The following is a 14,757-nucleotide window of genomic DNA, read 5'->3' on the forward strand; positions in this document are numbered from 1 at the left end:
TTTTTTTTTTTTTTTGTTACTCAACTCCAACACATTTCACGGATATATTTACGTACATTTTTGTTTTTAATAATTTTTTTTCTCTTTTCTCTTTGGTCTTTTGCCTTTTCTTGATTTACTTGTAATATATATTATTATTTTATAAAAAATATATTTCAAAATTATTTAATAAATGATTTTTAAAGATTTTCTTGTTTTCTACGTTTTTCACGAATTGTTCGCTACAACAGGGATTTCTAAAAACACCACATTCTCGATTCGTATGATAGATAGACAGACGTAGACGTACAAAATGAGGAAACGAAAGTTGCACGAGCACAATATTATACATGACGACGATGGCGTCGACGCCAAAACTCTCTATTAAATTCGCCTTAAAGCATATTTGTATTAGTGTGTATCTATCTATTTGTGCAGGCGAAAACTTTACGTTTCATCCATGCATATGTAAGAATGTACATCATGTTATATACAATATTAATGTATATTAAGCATTAACACGTACATAACTGAACCGAATCGAAATATTCGATTTTGATTTGATTTTCACATTATATATATGTAAGTATATATATATATATTTATATATATTTATATATATTTATATATACATACGTACATACATACATACATACATACGTATATATATATACATACCTACATGCATACATACATACATGCATACATACATACATACATCAATACATCAATACATACATACATGCATACATATATACATCAATATATACATACATACATCCATATATAAATGACATTTATTATTTTATATCATATTTTTCATTTATTTTTTGACTTTTCATTTTCAACTATATTTATAAACAGGCTAACGGCTAAATATTTCTCTTCTATTTATATTGCATTTTAAATTCACATTAACGGTAAACCATTAAGCACTCTTTACATTCTGATTAATTTTATTATTTGTTGCATTTTGCATTGAAATTAGAAAAAAAAAATTTCTAAAGGTTACAATTAAGTCTCTTCCTTTTCTATACTACATATCTTTAAATGTGTCTATGGCAAAACGTGATGGGAAAACGTTCAAAATGATACTGGGCCAAGTATGTCTGGGTTGATTTCTTTCTTATGCCATTCAGAAAATTTAAAACATAAATATTCTACTTTTGCGGCCAACAGTGAGATGTTTGTTCGCTTATTTATCGAGAGCGAGCGAGCAATAAAAAAAACAATGAGAGCAATAAAAACTATACAAAAAAAATTTCTCGATATCTCTCGCTCTCTCTCTCTCTCTCTCTCTCTCTCCCTCCCCCCCTCTCTTTTTCTCTTTATCTCTTTATCTCTCCCTCTCTCTCTCTCTCTCTCTTACTCTCTCTCTATCTATCTCTACTTCTACCTCTTACTTTCTTTAATTTTTCTCTCTCCAAATCTATATAGACAACGATTATGATGTAAACAGTAATGCATGGTGTCCGTGTAAATGCCTCCCCATATACGTATACTGAATGGTGCGTAAAAACTCAATTGGAACAAGTTAATATAAACAATACATGTGTACACTTTAAAAATCTATATACACACATGTATAAATAAATGTTATCGTATCGTAATGCATCCTGTAGAGATACATGTTTTTAATATTAGGGGTTGTCAGGGATGATATATGTATGCTACTGTGGCATTGTCCTTTATCATATAAAAAATGGTACGTTTTGCATATTGACGGGACTTTTTCTCTAATATACTCTCTTAATCGTATATGCAAAACGGGCTTTATTAAAGGAAATAACTCGCAACACGTACCTTACAAAGCAAATATTCAAACAAGATATTTTTATACACATATCTATATATATATATATATATATATATATTGCGTAATCAATCAACCTTGGTCTTCGAATTTCTTTGGAAACAACCACCTTTCAAATTTAACTAACTGAATACTTATTAGACTATCTAATAATTGAATAAAGAGTAGAAAATAATTTTTTTTTAAAAATCGAATTAAACTGATCATCTCATATGTATTAAATTTTCTTCCTTTAATCTGGCAATATATTTAAAATAAGTTAGTCAATCTTTCATTTAAAACGGTTAATTGAGAGAAGTACTACCTACTTTCAAATGTTTCAAATACGCTCTAAAGGGCTATTATTGTAATGTATTTAGTATTTCGACAAGTTACTTATACGCCATGCGTGAACTAAAAATCACTCATATATTATCACTTCATATGTAGAATTGCATTTTATACCAATGCACACACAACGTATCATAAAAAAGCTTTAAAAAAAAACAATTTTAAAATTGCTTTGATAAGCAGTACGGATCGATGGACGAACACTAATGTTATTATTTAGTGTGTAAGATCTGAAAATATCGATCAAAAATCGCATAAATTCAACAAAGGTGATGAAAAAGAAGAAAACTGCAACTTAAATAATCGATTTCGTGTTAAATGTCATGGACCAAGTTTTAGAATTAGTAACCTGATCAAAAAAAAAAAAAAAAAAAATTACTGCCATTAATACAAAGCAGATAATGATTTGCAATTTAACGCAGAATCAATCGACGAGATCACGTGCCCAGCTTTAACAACCGTATTTTGGAATTTTTATGCATTTGCTTGAGCTGTCTATTACACATATACTCATTCTATTACTCATATAACTTTTTCTAGCAAACAGACGTACAGACATTTAAAATCTAATAACGAAGTAACACTTTCTCTCAAGCTTTAATTTGTTCAAATTTGTTTCGAATTCAGTGAACATTTCTTATTCGATTTGTGTCATGAATATATATAAGAAAAATTTCCATTGTTTTTATATTTATGGACGCACACAATTCTTGTAAAAAATTAAAAACTTCCGAACACGATCTTCAACAGCTTTCAATGAAAGAATTTAAAAATTCCAAACATAAGTCCACGCTAATCATAATGATATACAATACAAAAGAAATATCTGATGAGTATATCACATCACTCAGTATGTCTCCGGGCTGGCACACTGGCTAGCAACACTGTTGCTATATCAATATGTGTTCTGTATTTCAACACCTTTCGATCATTACTTTAGAAGGTACAGTTGGTTTAGTGCCGCAAGCACTTTTGTCGCTTTGAACGGCTTTCGGCGGTTGCTGTCCACTCGTCGGACTGGCGTTCTAACTCTGAGATGTAGTGATAAACACATGTTTCATCCATTGCCACATCTCGCATGAAGCAATCGTTTTTATCTCGCCTAAATAGCGCCAAACAATGCTTGCACTCATCAACACGTTCTTGTCAAGAGTGAACAAAGCCTGCATCCACTTTGAACTGAACTTTCTCATGGAGAAAGGTACACGCCAAATAGTAAATACACTGCCTTTCAACACCTTTAAGGTGTCCGTGGAACAACTAACAAATTTTGAGCGACCCGAGTGTTCAACGTCATAACCGTCCATACGACAAATTAATTTTTTTGCTCCAGACAAGGGTCGTCAATATGTCTTTCAAACCAACGCTGACTATGGACTTATTTTGTCAACGTTTACTTGAATTTTTCCATTGTTTTCAAAGTAAGAAAAACATTCTCATTAAAGCAACTATAAGTTATTTGAAAATTGGTATTGTCCAAAAATCATACGGTCCTGTCAACATTGATGCCGCATATGTGTCAGACCGGGGAATTATTAAGTGATGTAATATATGTGTTATATGGTACACATTGCATCGTTTAGACAACGCGAGTAATTGCAGGGGATTTCCCTTTCTTTTTTATATGACTTTTTTTTGTATCCACTACCTTAAGAATCGGACATTTTCATATTGTGAAAATGCTAGGGACAGCCAAAAATGAGCTTCGTAGATTCGCTAAAGTATACATGGTCTTGATTAGCATTAAATTCTGCATCAATTTAAGCATATCTCGTTTTTCGCCTGTGCAATGTCCGCGATAAGGTCCTTCTCCCGTTTGCAAAAATTTAGATATCTCCTTCAAATTGGGCAAAAACATCGGACGCCCTTGCACGCAGATATGTATTGAAGGTAGATTAAATCAATCAAAGGACACGCCTACAATGCAATATAAACTGTTACCATCTTTGCATTCTAATTTTTTTTTTTTTTTTTTTTTTTTTGCTCATTACTCATAACCTACAAGAGATATGCGATAAAAATTTCCACATGCTTATGTGTATTCCAGAGTGGAGAAATTTATATCTTTCGTCTGTTTTTTTTTTTAATGATTTATATTTACGTTCAAATGATTTTTAATGTTTTAATTACTGCTAATTACTGCTTAACTTTTATTTTACGGATTATCACTACTGTAAGTTACTCAGTAAAAATACTTTTTATTTCTAATCGCTTAATAGATGCTTCGAACCTTTTACAATACTTGCAACAAAATTCAATACATGACAGAATTTGTTTTCTAAAAAATTTCTTGATTTCCCTCAAGTGTTTTGGCGAAATGAGTTCCTGCTGGAAAGTTACAATTTTACGTTTTACTTGTTCCTTCCCGATTTCTTTTCTAGTGTACATCTTTAGTACATCATTGTGTTTAATTGAAAACATTTCCAAATCAAAATATGTTAGTCTAGCTTCATCATGCCGAACAGCTGATAGTAATTCGAAAGCTTTCAACACTTTTGCCAAGAAATTAAAACTTTTGGATGACATTTTTGTTGTTGATTATGAATTCGGTTATTAAATTTTCCATTTTCTTGCCATTTTGTACGTCATTTAAACTGCAAAGTGTAAAACGCGCGACTTTATCTTTAACAGGTGTCAAATTCAAATCTAAAAGGAAATGAAAACCCTATCAGTCAGTTAGGGCCCATCATTAAATACCCTAATTCACTTGGCTTAATACGTGACCTTTCAAAGTAAGGCGTTATATGGTAAGTTGTCGAAAAATTGATTCAATTCGAATAGGATTCGTCTCTGTACCCAAAACACATCGGTGTATCAAATTTCATCAAAATCATCTGAAAAGCTGTCACCTGTAAGGTGAACGCAAGAATGTAAGACAGATCGACCGACCGACAAGTTCAAACCGATTCAAAAAGTGACTCTAAATCGATCGCGTATAAACGAAAGGTGAGTCTGTCTCAAGTCTCTATGGGTGTTGTACACGTCCGCACAATTTTAATATAGCCTTGTATCGCAGAACGGTGTGAAGTATGATAACACAGTTTTACGTTTTGATGAAATAAAACTTTGAAAATTGATATAATCATAACTACACAATATACTTGTCATTTATATTAAGAGCTGTTTTTTATTCGCGTAGTTTCTATAAGGAGCATAAATTCTTCATTAGTGCGTATAATGAGCCAATAACTTGGCTATACGGTTGGCTATACGGTTTTAATTTATTACCTCTTATCATGATTACTCGCTTGAAATTTTGTTTACAAAAAAAAAAAAAAAAAAAAAAAAAAAAATATGTCATTTCATTTTTTTCCTCTTACATTCTCGCCAAATAAAATTGTAAATTCCGCCGACAACCTATAAGAGCGTTTCTTGTCCTGTAGCCTTGAAACTTTATTTCAAGCTTTCATGTAGAAAGCTTTACCTTCATGAAATCTTACCACATTTTAATCATAAAGCAAGTAGGATTGATAATATACCAAAAAAAAACAAAAAAGAAAAAAACACACACATTTATGTAAAAGAGACAAAGACAATTAACACACAGTTTGTTATGTTGTATTGTATTAAAGTGATTAGAAATCTTTACAATGACAGAGGTGTGCTAGGACCTGAGAGAGAGACCATACACTTTCTATTATATATAGTAAGATTTCCACTATGGTCAATATGTTCCTTACGAAAGCGAAATTTGATAATCGGTCGGCTCGTGATGTCAAATTGAATGTAACTCTCGTTAGTCGTATCAATTCCATGTTCGGTTTGTTTGTTAGTTGATTCGTTACAATACATATACCAAAATGTATCATTTATAAATAATTCCAGTCACTTGGAAATAAACTTTTTTTCCGATAAGCAATGCAATTATGAGTTTTTAGATTTATAGAAAGAGAATATAGAAAATTTCCTTGGAAATACGATCTCTTAGCAATCTTTCTTAAAAACTTTTCATATATATCAATCTCAATTGAATTATAAATGGATAAATTAATATCGAATTTACCGGATCATCCATTTTATGGTATCGAAATTAGATGTGAATAAAATATATTTCAGATTGATATTTGGATCAAATTTTTTTTGCAATATATCACATGTACAGCGAATAGAAATTATTATAATTTATTACAAAATCAATGAATCCAATATTATGTTGCGTGCATGTGGAATGAAGCTCATATCTGATTATATATGTTTGTAGTTTGTGGGCGGGCTGAGAATGTCATTTTTAAGATGAAAATTGCATTGCAGTTTCCGTCAAATCAGAACGCTACAGAACCGTGATTACGTAATTTCATTTAAAATTAGATGATTTTGAGTTGGACGACATGTAGTTTTAATAATATATTGCAGCATGCGATACAGGCATGTGGAGAAAGAAAGATCAACGACCATTTAATCTCCCAAAAATACCTGCGTGACAAAGGTGATGCGATATAATTCTATTGAACCTATATCCATGAAATCATCTCTAACTAAAAATGAACCAAAATCTAACATAAACGAATATTCTTTTATCGTTTAGTAAAAAATAAAAAAAAAATAAAAATTATTTGATACCCTATACAATTAATGCATATAGTTGTAACGCATGCTTAAGAACAATAACGAAGTACGAATTTTGGCCCTTCAAACTCTTATTAAATTAAAAAAAAAAATACATTTGAACTCGAAACATTTGACTCTCGAACAAATGAGTTAATTAAAATATTTTAAGACCTTCCTAAAGATAACAAAATGTTACTTATTATAAGTTCGAAAAGATATATATATATATATATATATATATATATATATGCCATACGTCAATGCAAAGAAAGCTTTATTTCATATACAGATGATTTAAATGAAAAGAATCTATTAAATTATTGAATATTTTAATGCATTTAACATATTTAAAAGTATAATAAATTGTTTTCTGTGTTTCCTGTGTTAGAACGCTGAGTTGATAAATAATATGTTATTGTATGTATATATGCAAATCATTAAACCAAAAACAAAAAAACGTAATAGAAAAAATAAAGATAAATTATTTTATATTAAGAAGTAATTTATTTAATTTATTTATTTATTTTTTTGTATTAATTGAAGCTTTCTTTATGCTATCCGATTGGAAATATTGATGTATCGTCAACATTATTTCATAAAGAATGAAGAAAAAACAACGTATGCAATTTATTTTCAATTTAATTTATGATTTTCAAATCACACCATTTAGGCAAGTGTTTTGCTTTATTTAACAGCGTTAGTGACGTCTACCTCTTCCTTCGTTCCTTCCTTCCTTCTTTCTTTTAAACTTACTTCAATACTCAATCAAAAATTTAATTTGCTTTTACGGTAATGTTTTGTAGGTATGTGTTTGTTTACATTTCCGTACAAAATAACGTGGTACGGTGACTTCCTATTTGCTTGTTTACCGCTTGGGACTTTTTAACCCGAAAATAAGAATAACGCATCACTGTGTCAGACTCCTTCTTCTTATGCTTCTTTCTTCTACTTATTGATCATTTATTATTTTGTATATTTTTTAATTTATTGACTTCGTTTTTTAAATTATGTTGACCTATCTTGTGACATTATTCATTTAGGATATTTAAACTTTAGGATTGCCCAAACGTAAATTTATTAATATATATACAGATTAAATTGTGAACGCTATACAAAATGCAAAATAAATCATACAATTAACGCTGGCAATGCTGGTATTGTCCAGTAAGAAAGTCATTGTATAAAAAACAATAAACAATAAATATCGTGGGAAAGGATTTGCGTCATTTTAGAATTTTAACTGTATATATAATAAACAAGCGATACAATTTCGTTCAAAGGATTCTAATTATCGAAAAAATAATGTTTAGAAATCTCGATAATTAATGTGATGAAATTAGAAAGAGAAATAATTGGCTTAAAATAAAGAGAAAAGCAACCACATCAGGTGTGTTGATAGTAATATAATAAAATACATTTTTTTTTATATTAATAGTGATATTTTTTTCTTAATATTCAGAATTCTCAAAACGAAGTTATGGATAACTTAGAAGACAATTTGACGGCGACCGAATCTTCAGTGCTTTCTAATAGCAATGATGTGTTGGTTAATCACAGAGATGTAGCCGTAACATTAGATCAACCAATAGATTTGGCATCAAGTCATATAACGGCATTGTCAGCTAACGAAACAACTACAAATATCACACCAACATTGCAAACCTCAACATTCAGTGCTGGCACTGAATCTCCGGATAAAAACGCAACAAAGAGCAACAAAACACCTCTTGATGTGCCTTCAACTTCAGCAGCTGCGGCAGCTGCTTTAGCAAATGATTCAGCTTCGGCCTTAAATAAAGATACAAGTGGCACTGGTATATAAGTCTACTCACAAGAAAATGGGCAAAATTTTGTTACATTTATTTTTTTATTACAGAGCCTTCGGCTCCAGCTAATGTACTCGAATGCCCAATATGTCTGCAGACATGTATACATCCCGCTCGTCTTCCTTGTGGGCATATATTTTGCTTTTTATGCGTAAAAGTGAGTACAAATAAGTAAATAATTATATATTTCAGCAAAAAATACTGTGGACATTTAATAAAGGAAGATCAAATTACCAATTGAGAACGTACGATAGACTAAACTATATCCGATCTATTGGCTTAATCCATCTCCACCCAACAATCCAAAACAAAAAAACACTGTATCCGAATTTCTTGCATTGTATGCTTTTTTTATTTCCTCTCACCTGTTTTTGACGTTAAATTCGTTGACATTCGATTGGAAAAATGTAAGCAAAGTTTTCCTATGTGTTTTTTGTTTACGTGTCTTTTTATTGAAAGAAGGACCTGCCAAAGTATATTGATAGATTTAATGCTGATTGACTACTAGACTGAACGCAAATAGCAATAGTAATCATTAATATTACATAGCCCAAATCCCAACCCCCACTTTCTGTCTTTTTCTTCTCTCTATCTCTCCGGCCTGATTTCTAGTTGCATGTATTATTACTAAAATATGATTCAATTTCATTTAGGGCGTGGCTTATAAAAATCGTCGATGTGCTATGTGTCGTCGTGAAATCCCAGGGGAATTTCTTAATCATCCTCAGCTGGTAAACGGCATTGAAGATATTTGCTCAACTAGAGCAACTGAAGATGGTTATCAGTGGTTTTATGAGGGCAGAAATGGTAAGTCACCAATTTAAAACAATAGACATGCTGTTGACTAAGTGTTGTAATGAACGACTATCGTATTAATGAAAATAGCTTTACTGCTTTAATTGCGAATATGATTGAGAGTTCTTTTGTCGTGTGACATTTTAATATGTTATTACAACAAACTTGTATCGCGTATCCTTTTGCGTTATTGAAATTTTCCTTTTTTTTGGACGATTTTCTTCTTTTTTTTTTTTGTGTGAATTGTAGGCACATTGTTAAATGAACCAAGTCTACTTTTAAACTGAAAATATATTCGCCAATTTTCATCTTTCTTGCGTAGCTTTTGTGATCGTAATGCTTATATTATGCTGATCAAGAATATATATGACATGTGGTATATTTAATACACATTTTTAAATATAAATAAAATGATAATACAATTTACGCTTGATGGGTGTAAACAAGGAACTAACCTTGCATTAGTAGACATTTTTGGCGCAAAGGTCAGTTTATCAATAATGGAATTTAATAGGTATGTCTCGCTATTACTAATATTTTAAAAGCGTTCTTATTTTGTTGCGTTTTTCAAAAATTCAATTGCAGATCACGCATGTGTTCCAGTTGCCAATTTATTTGCATTTTTAAATTTTTCATAAACACTTTTAAAGTAAATCAGAATTTCATCAGCAACGCAATGAGTGAATAGTGGCAGAAAACTTTTTATATGTGATGTGTAACGAGTGTATGTCAAACAATTATTGTAAATTTTCTCATCTTAGAGACGTCTGTGGTAGGCGAAATTCTCGTCTCCATGCAAACATGAACATGAAGCCTGTCTGTGAAGAAAGATCGAGAATTATCTAATCGCCAGTAACAGTAATAACAATAATAAATCTTTCTCATAATTGCAAATGATTGCAAAGACACTCTAACGACAATCATTTGCATTTGATTGTTAATGATCAGATCAGATTTAGCCAAACTCTCTTGAGAATTAATGGCAGAGCTTGCATTATTTTAGTATCGACTGTTGAAAGTGTTGAAAGTCTTGTAACTGTCGGTATCGTAAAGTTCTCTTGTTTACCACGTTGCATTCTTAAATTGTTCTTATCATATACAAGGAAATCGCGCAGAAAATGGAACACCGACTATGCCCATCGTTCAGCTTTTTTTGTTTTTTTTTTTTCTTTTTTCTTCTACTGTCTCTTTTATAGATTTGTTGTTGATGTTCACTTGCAACAAATATGTAATTTTATCAAGTTGATATTGTGTTCATCGAAAGTCGGAAAATTGCATTTTCGCGTTAATTCTCATACATCAAAGCATACGCCTCCTTTATCATTTTATAATTGTATAGTCCACCTGTGTTCAAAAATTTACTGTCTTCTTGTTTTTTTTTTTTTTTGTTTAACTTCCTTCCCCAGGTGGCTGGTGGGCATACGATAAACGCTCTGCTCTACAAATTGAAGAAGCCTATCAAAGATTGCTACAAAGTTTAAGAGTTGAAGATCAGTCGGTTCTTTTTGACTCTGAGGTTGTGACTTATGATATTCAAATTTGCGGTAACATATATACTATAGATTTCGCTCATTGGACTCAGTATCCGCAGAATATGCCATCTAAAGAACGTAAAATATGTAGAGCCAAGAATATGCCAATTAAAGGCGTAGCAGGCATATCGAATAGAAACATGAACCGTAATAGAAGATATCAACCATATTAATGAGATTTCTAAATGGAGAAATTTGGACAAAGGTTATCAATGTGATAGCAGAGCAATTTTGAATGCTTTGTATTGAAAATGATAGTTTTATGAATATTTTACCAAAAGAAAAATGTCCTTTGTTTAAAAAAAAAAAAAAATAATTCACTTATGTATATATATATATATGTATATATATAAATAGTTCAATAAATTATAAGAATCCTAATGCATTTTTACATTAACTGAAATTCCCTAAACGAAGTAGAGTTGGCAAAGAATTCAGGGGGAGAGGAAGAGAGACATCTTTTATGAAAAGCATATAAAATTCAGTTACATCATAAAATTTTCCTTTCACGTATACCAGCCTAGGGGTGTTTGTTTTTCAAAAAAATTCCAATTTTTACGAAATATTTTCTCTTTACTTGTAATATTGTATTGTAAGAAAAAAAATCATACTTCGTGTCTCTTTGTACAATGTTCAAAAACATATTTCTACCGAAGAATTGTTCTGTGATTGATGGATGATTTTATTAAAAAAAAAAAAAAATCTTCCATAGTAAAAATTTGCGCATATAACTTGTTAGACTATTAATCTGACATTCACCCGGGAAAAGAACGCCGACGCTATGCTAATAATGTCACTCTTTTTGTAATAACAGAAAATTCGAAAACGTATATCGTACCTCGTCATGTCTGCCGCCTGCCTGATCACTTTTTCCCCTAGTTGTATTTTCAGCTTACAAAAATTGATAGGGGCGCATGAACTCAGAATATTCAAACTTAATACTTTGGCATATTAAAAGTTGAGAAGTGAAGAAACCGAAACTCAATGAAAAACTTTGAAGAAATACTGGAAAACTCACCTACATTATTGGATCAATCACTTACAGCAATCACCATAGCACATATCGAGCGAGGATTTGGACAAGGCTATATAAAATCGAGAAAATATATTTACTTTAATATCTATTTGAATATTGATGTATTTTCCTTTGAGAAAAAATGTTTTTTTTATTTATTTTTTTTTTTTTTGAGATATATTTCCTAAGTGGAATTTATCCCAAGAATACATGGACATACTCAAGCGTTATTTGTTGAACTATGAATTTTAACTAAAATCACGTTTAGGATCTGTTGTCTGTTCTTTCTTGCACGTTATAGGTTGACTACGAAAATTACTATAAGATCTGGTTAAGATCAATTAATTAATCTAATTATTTTTGGAAAAATATCTTTGGATCGTTAAAAGAAATTATTTTATATTTTATTTCGTCACGGAATTTGATTTGTTTTTTGCAAGTAAGAGCTATCAAAGACATACGTCATTTAAAATATTACGCTGAAAACAGATTTTTTAAAATTGTAATATGAGAAATTTTTCTATATATCCATTTTTTTCATAAGGTTGGTGGCAATACGACGACCGAACAAGTCAGGATATAGAAGAAGCTTACAAAAAAGGTGAAAAATCTTGCACGATATTAGTAGCTGGCTATGTGTATATTGTTGATTTAGAAACTATGATACAACAGCGTCAGAATGAGCCGTCGCGATGTCGTCATGTTAAACGCGACCTCGCCACTATACCAAAAAAGGGTGTAGCTGGTCTACGTATCGAAGGTAATTCCGTAATAACGAATTCAAATTTCGCTTCCCAGCTTTATAACCAAAATCGGCAACAACAGAATATCGGCAATGCAATTAATGGGCATCCGGATATAGATTTACGTTTGCCTTTAGACTATGTAAGCCGTTTAAGTCGCGACGGCCTAAATACGAATGCTGGTATCTCAAACGACTTTGTATCAACCACCGCCGTCACAGATGCTGCCATACGCATAGCGAGTAATATTATAGGCTCAACTTTGGCACATGCCGACGAATTGACACGCCCTCGCAGTCTAAATAATATATCCGTTTTTCCTAGTACGCCGACAATTGCGACTAGAGCTGGAATCGATAATTCTATGGATGAGCTTGACTTTCACGATTTGTCCGTTAGATCTGGCGTAGCCGGTAGCATCAATTCCACAACAAATTATTCTATTGTTTCAACACCAGTAAGCACTTTAAGTAATAATCATCGTTTATTGTCAGCTACCGGTAATGAAGCTGCTGCAGTTTTTGGACGCGGCAATCGTGAACTTTTCGTTGCCGCTGAAAATTTGCTGGGGACCACGCAACAGATAATGGCTACAGCCGATCAACCCACCATTGATTTAACAATTAATAATTTTCATGCACTTACACTGCATGATTTAGTTGACTCAGTCGATGATAATGAAGATAATGATGGTAACGATTTAAACAATCGAACCGAGCATAATCTTGAACATAATAATAGTGTAGATGAAACCGAAAATATTTCTTTACTGCAAAGAAATCGTCGTATCATTGATGATAATACGGAAAATAGTGGTGATGGTGCCGAAAATAATATATTCCATGTTAGGCAATTGCGTTTTTAATCGGACAAAATCGGAGAAATAATAACTATATATAAATGTGACAAAAGATATCAACTTGTATTCCTCAAAACGGTAACAGTACTTATTTAAAAGTAGGCGTTCCTTAAAGAAAACAAAAGAACTTAGATTACTACTGTATTATCGCTAAATAGTAAATATAAAATTGAACGAAAGTATATTTTTGAATTCTTACAAGGGCTAGAGAGAAGAATAAAACATAAAACTAACTGATCAATTCAGATGATCAGATAATAATCCATAATCCGCTAAACTTGATATGATGATCCCTTTAAATAATCCTACTTTTCCAAAATCCAAAATCAAAATGAAAATATTCTTTATAAAGGAAATAGCCCTTAAAGCTATTATTCTTTTCGATCAGCCATCAATCCCACCCAAGCACTATTCGTAGCCAACGGATTGAAGCAGGCTCTGAAATTTAAATATCCATCAATATTTACCCTTTAAAACAAAATTTTGTATATTCTAAATTCGACATATTTAAAAGCAAAAAAAAGAAAACAATCATTACTTCTTTTCATAAAATATTATTATGGATGCCACCCACGTCACGTCATCAGTGATTTGCGTATTATTCAGATTATTATGATTACCATCGGACTTTCTTCTTAGGCATGTGAAAGTGAAAACACCTCGGTCTAGAGGCCTCATGAAAATTTTATTATATTAAACGCCTGCGGTATCCCTTTGCTTGCCAAGATTACGCTGACGTCAATAGAGCTTTGAGAAGTGAGATAAACTCTTTAATAATTAATTCGAAAATCATGTCGGGTGTAAGTGAATTCTATCCAGTCTGCGAGACCTGTTCATCTTGAATCGGGAGATAGATTTCACTATTCCAACTTTTAAGCTTGCGTTAGACCAACATGTCTTTTGCATTGGGTTTTTATTGAGTTTTAATTTTCAAACTGTTCTAAATGTATTTGTTTTAATAGTCAAATTAATGCTACGGATGTTATTATATTATGCGGCATAATTGTGATATATCGAATGGCCGAATATTAAATTAAATCAGTTTGAAATCGTACGCTTCATTTGGTGTGGTACGTTTTTAGGGTGAATAACTTATAGTAATTTTTTAAAACTTGTCAAGTTGTTGCAGCATTTTTCTCCATTTTGCATATATTCAGAAATTTCAGATAACCAAATGATACGTACATTGAAATTCTTGGGAATTGCAAAAAAAAAAAAAAGGTATAAATGTATAAGAAAAAGCCTTAAGGAGTCCATCGCAATTTTTTGTTTCCCCTTATGTTTTGAATTGATAACTTTTTTGCTTGATTGCGAAGT

General features: G+C 31.4%; 1 protein-coding gene across 2 annotated transcripts; it reads left to right on the forward strand.

The window, feature by feature from the left end:
* Nucleotides 1–7,789: 7,789 nt before the first annotated feature.
* On the forward strand, nt 7,790–13,722 carry LOC119645065 (E3 ubiquitin-protein ligase RNF146). 2 transcript variants are annotated; one of them, XM_038044922.1, is made up of 5 exons: nt 7,790–8,057; nt 8,106–8,484; nt 8,547–8,653; nt 9,150–9,303; nt 12,383–13,722. In XM_038044922.1, the coding sequence occupies exons 2-5, from the start codon at nt 8,148–8,150 to the stop codon at nt 13,444–13,446; spliced, it is 1,662 nt and encodes a 553-aa protein (XP_037900850.1). In that variant the 5' UTR covers nt 7,790–8,057; nt 8,106–8,147; the 3' UTR covers nt 13,447–13,722. The 2 variants fall into 2 exon arrangements, with proteins under 2 accessions (XP_037900850.1, XP_037900849.1); XM_038044921.1 differs by having other exon boundaries at nt 8,130–8,484.
* The last annotated feature ends 1,035 nt before the right edge of the window (nt 13,723–14,757 follow it).

The sequence above is a fragment of the Glossina fuscipes genome, unplaced genomic scaffold (assembly GCF_014805625.2).
Source record: "Glossina fuscipes isolate IAEA_lab_2018 unplaced genomic scaffold, Yale_Gfus_2 1, whole genome shotgun sequence".
NCBI lineage: Eukaryota > Metazoa > Arthropoda > Insecta > Diptera > Glossinidae > Glossina > Glossina fuscipes.

Coding starts and splice junctions, on each gene's coding strand:
- LOC119645065 (XM_038044922.1), top strand. CDS start 8,148: ATGGATAACTTAGAAGACAATTTGACGGCGACCGAATCTTCAGTGCTT. Junction 8,485..8,546: donor TAAAGATACAAGTGGCACTG/GTATATAAGTCT, acceptor TTTTTATTACAG/AGCCTTCGGCTCCAGCTAAT. Junction 8,654..9,149: donor TTTGCTTTTTATGCGTAAAA/GTGAGTACAAAT, acceptor AATTTCATTTAG/GGCGTGGCTTATAAAAATCG.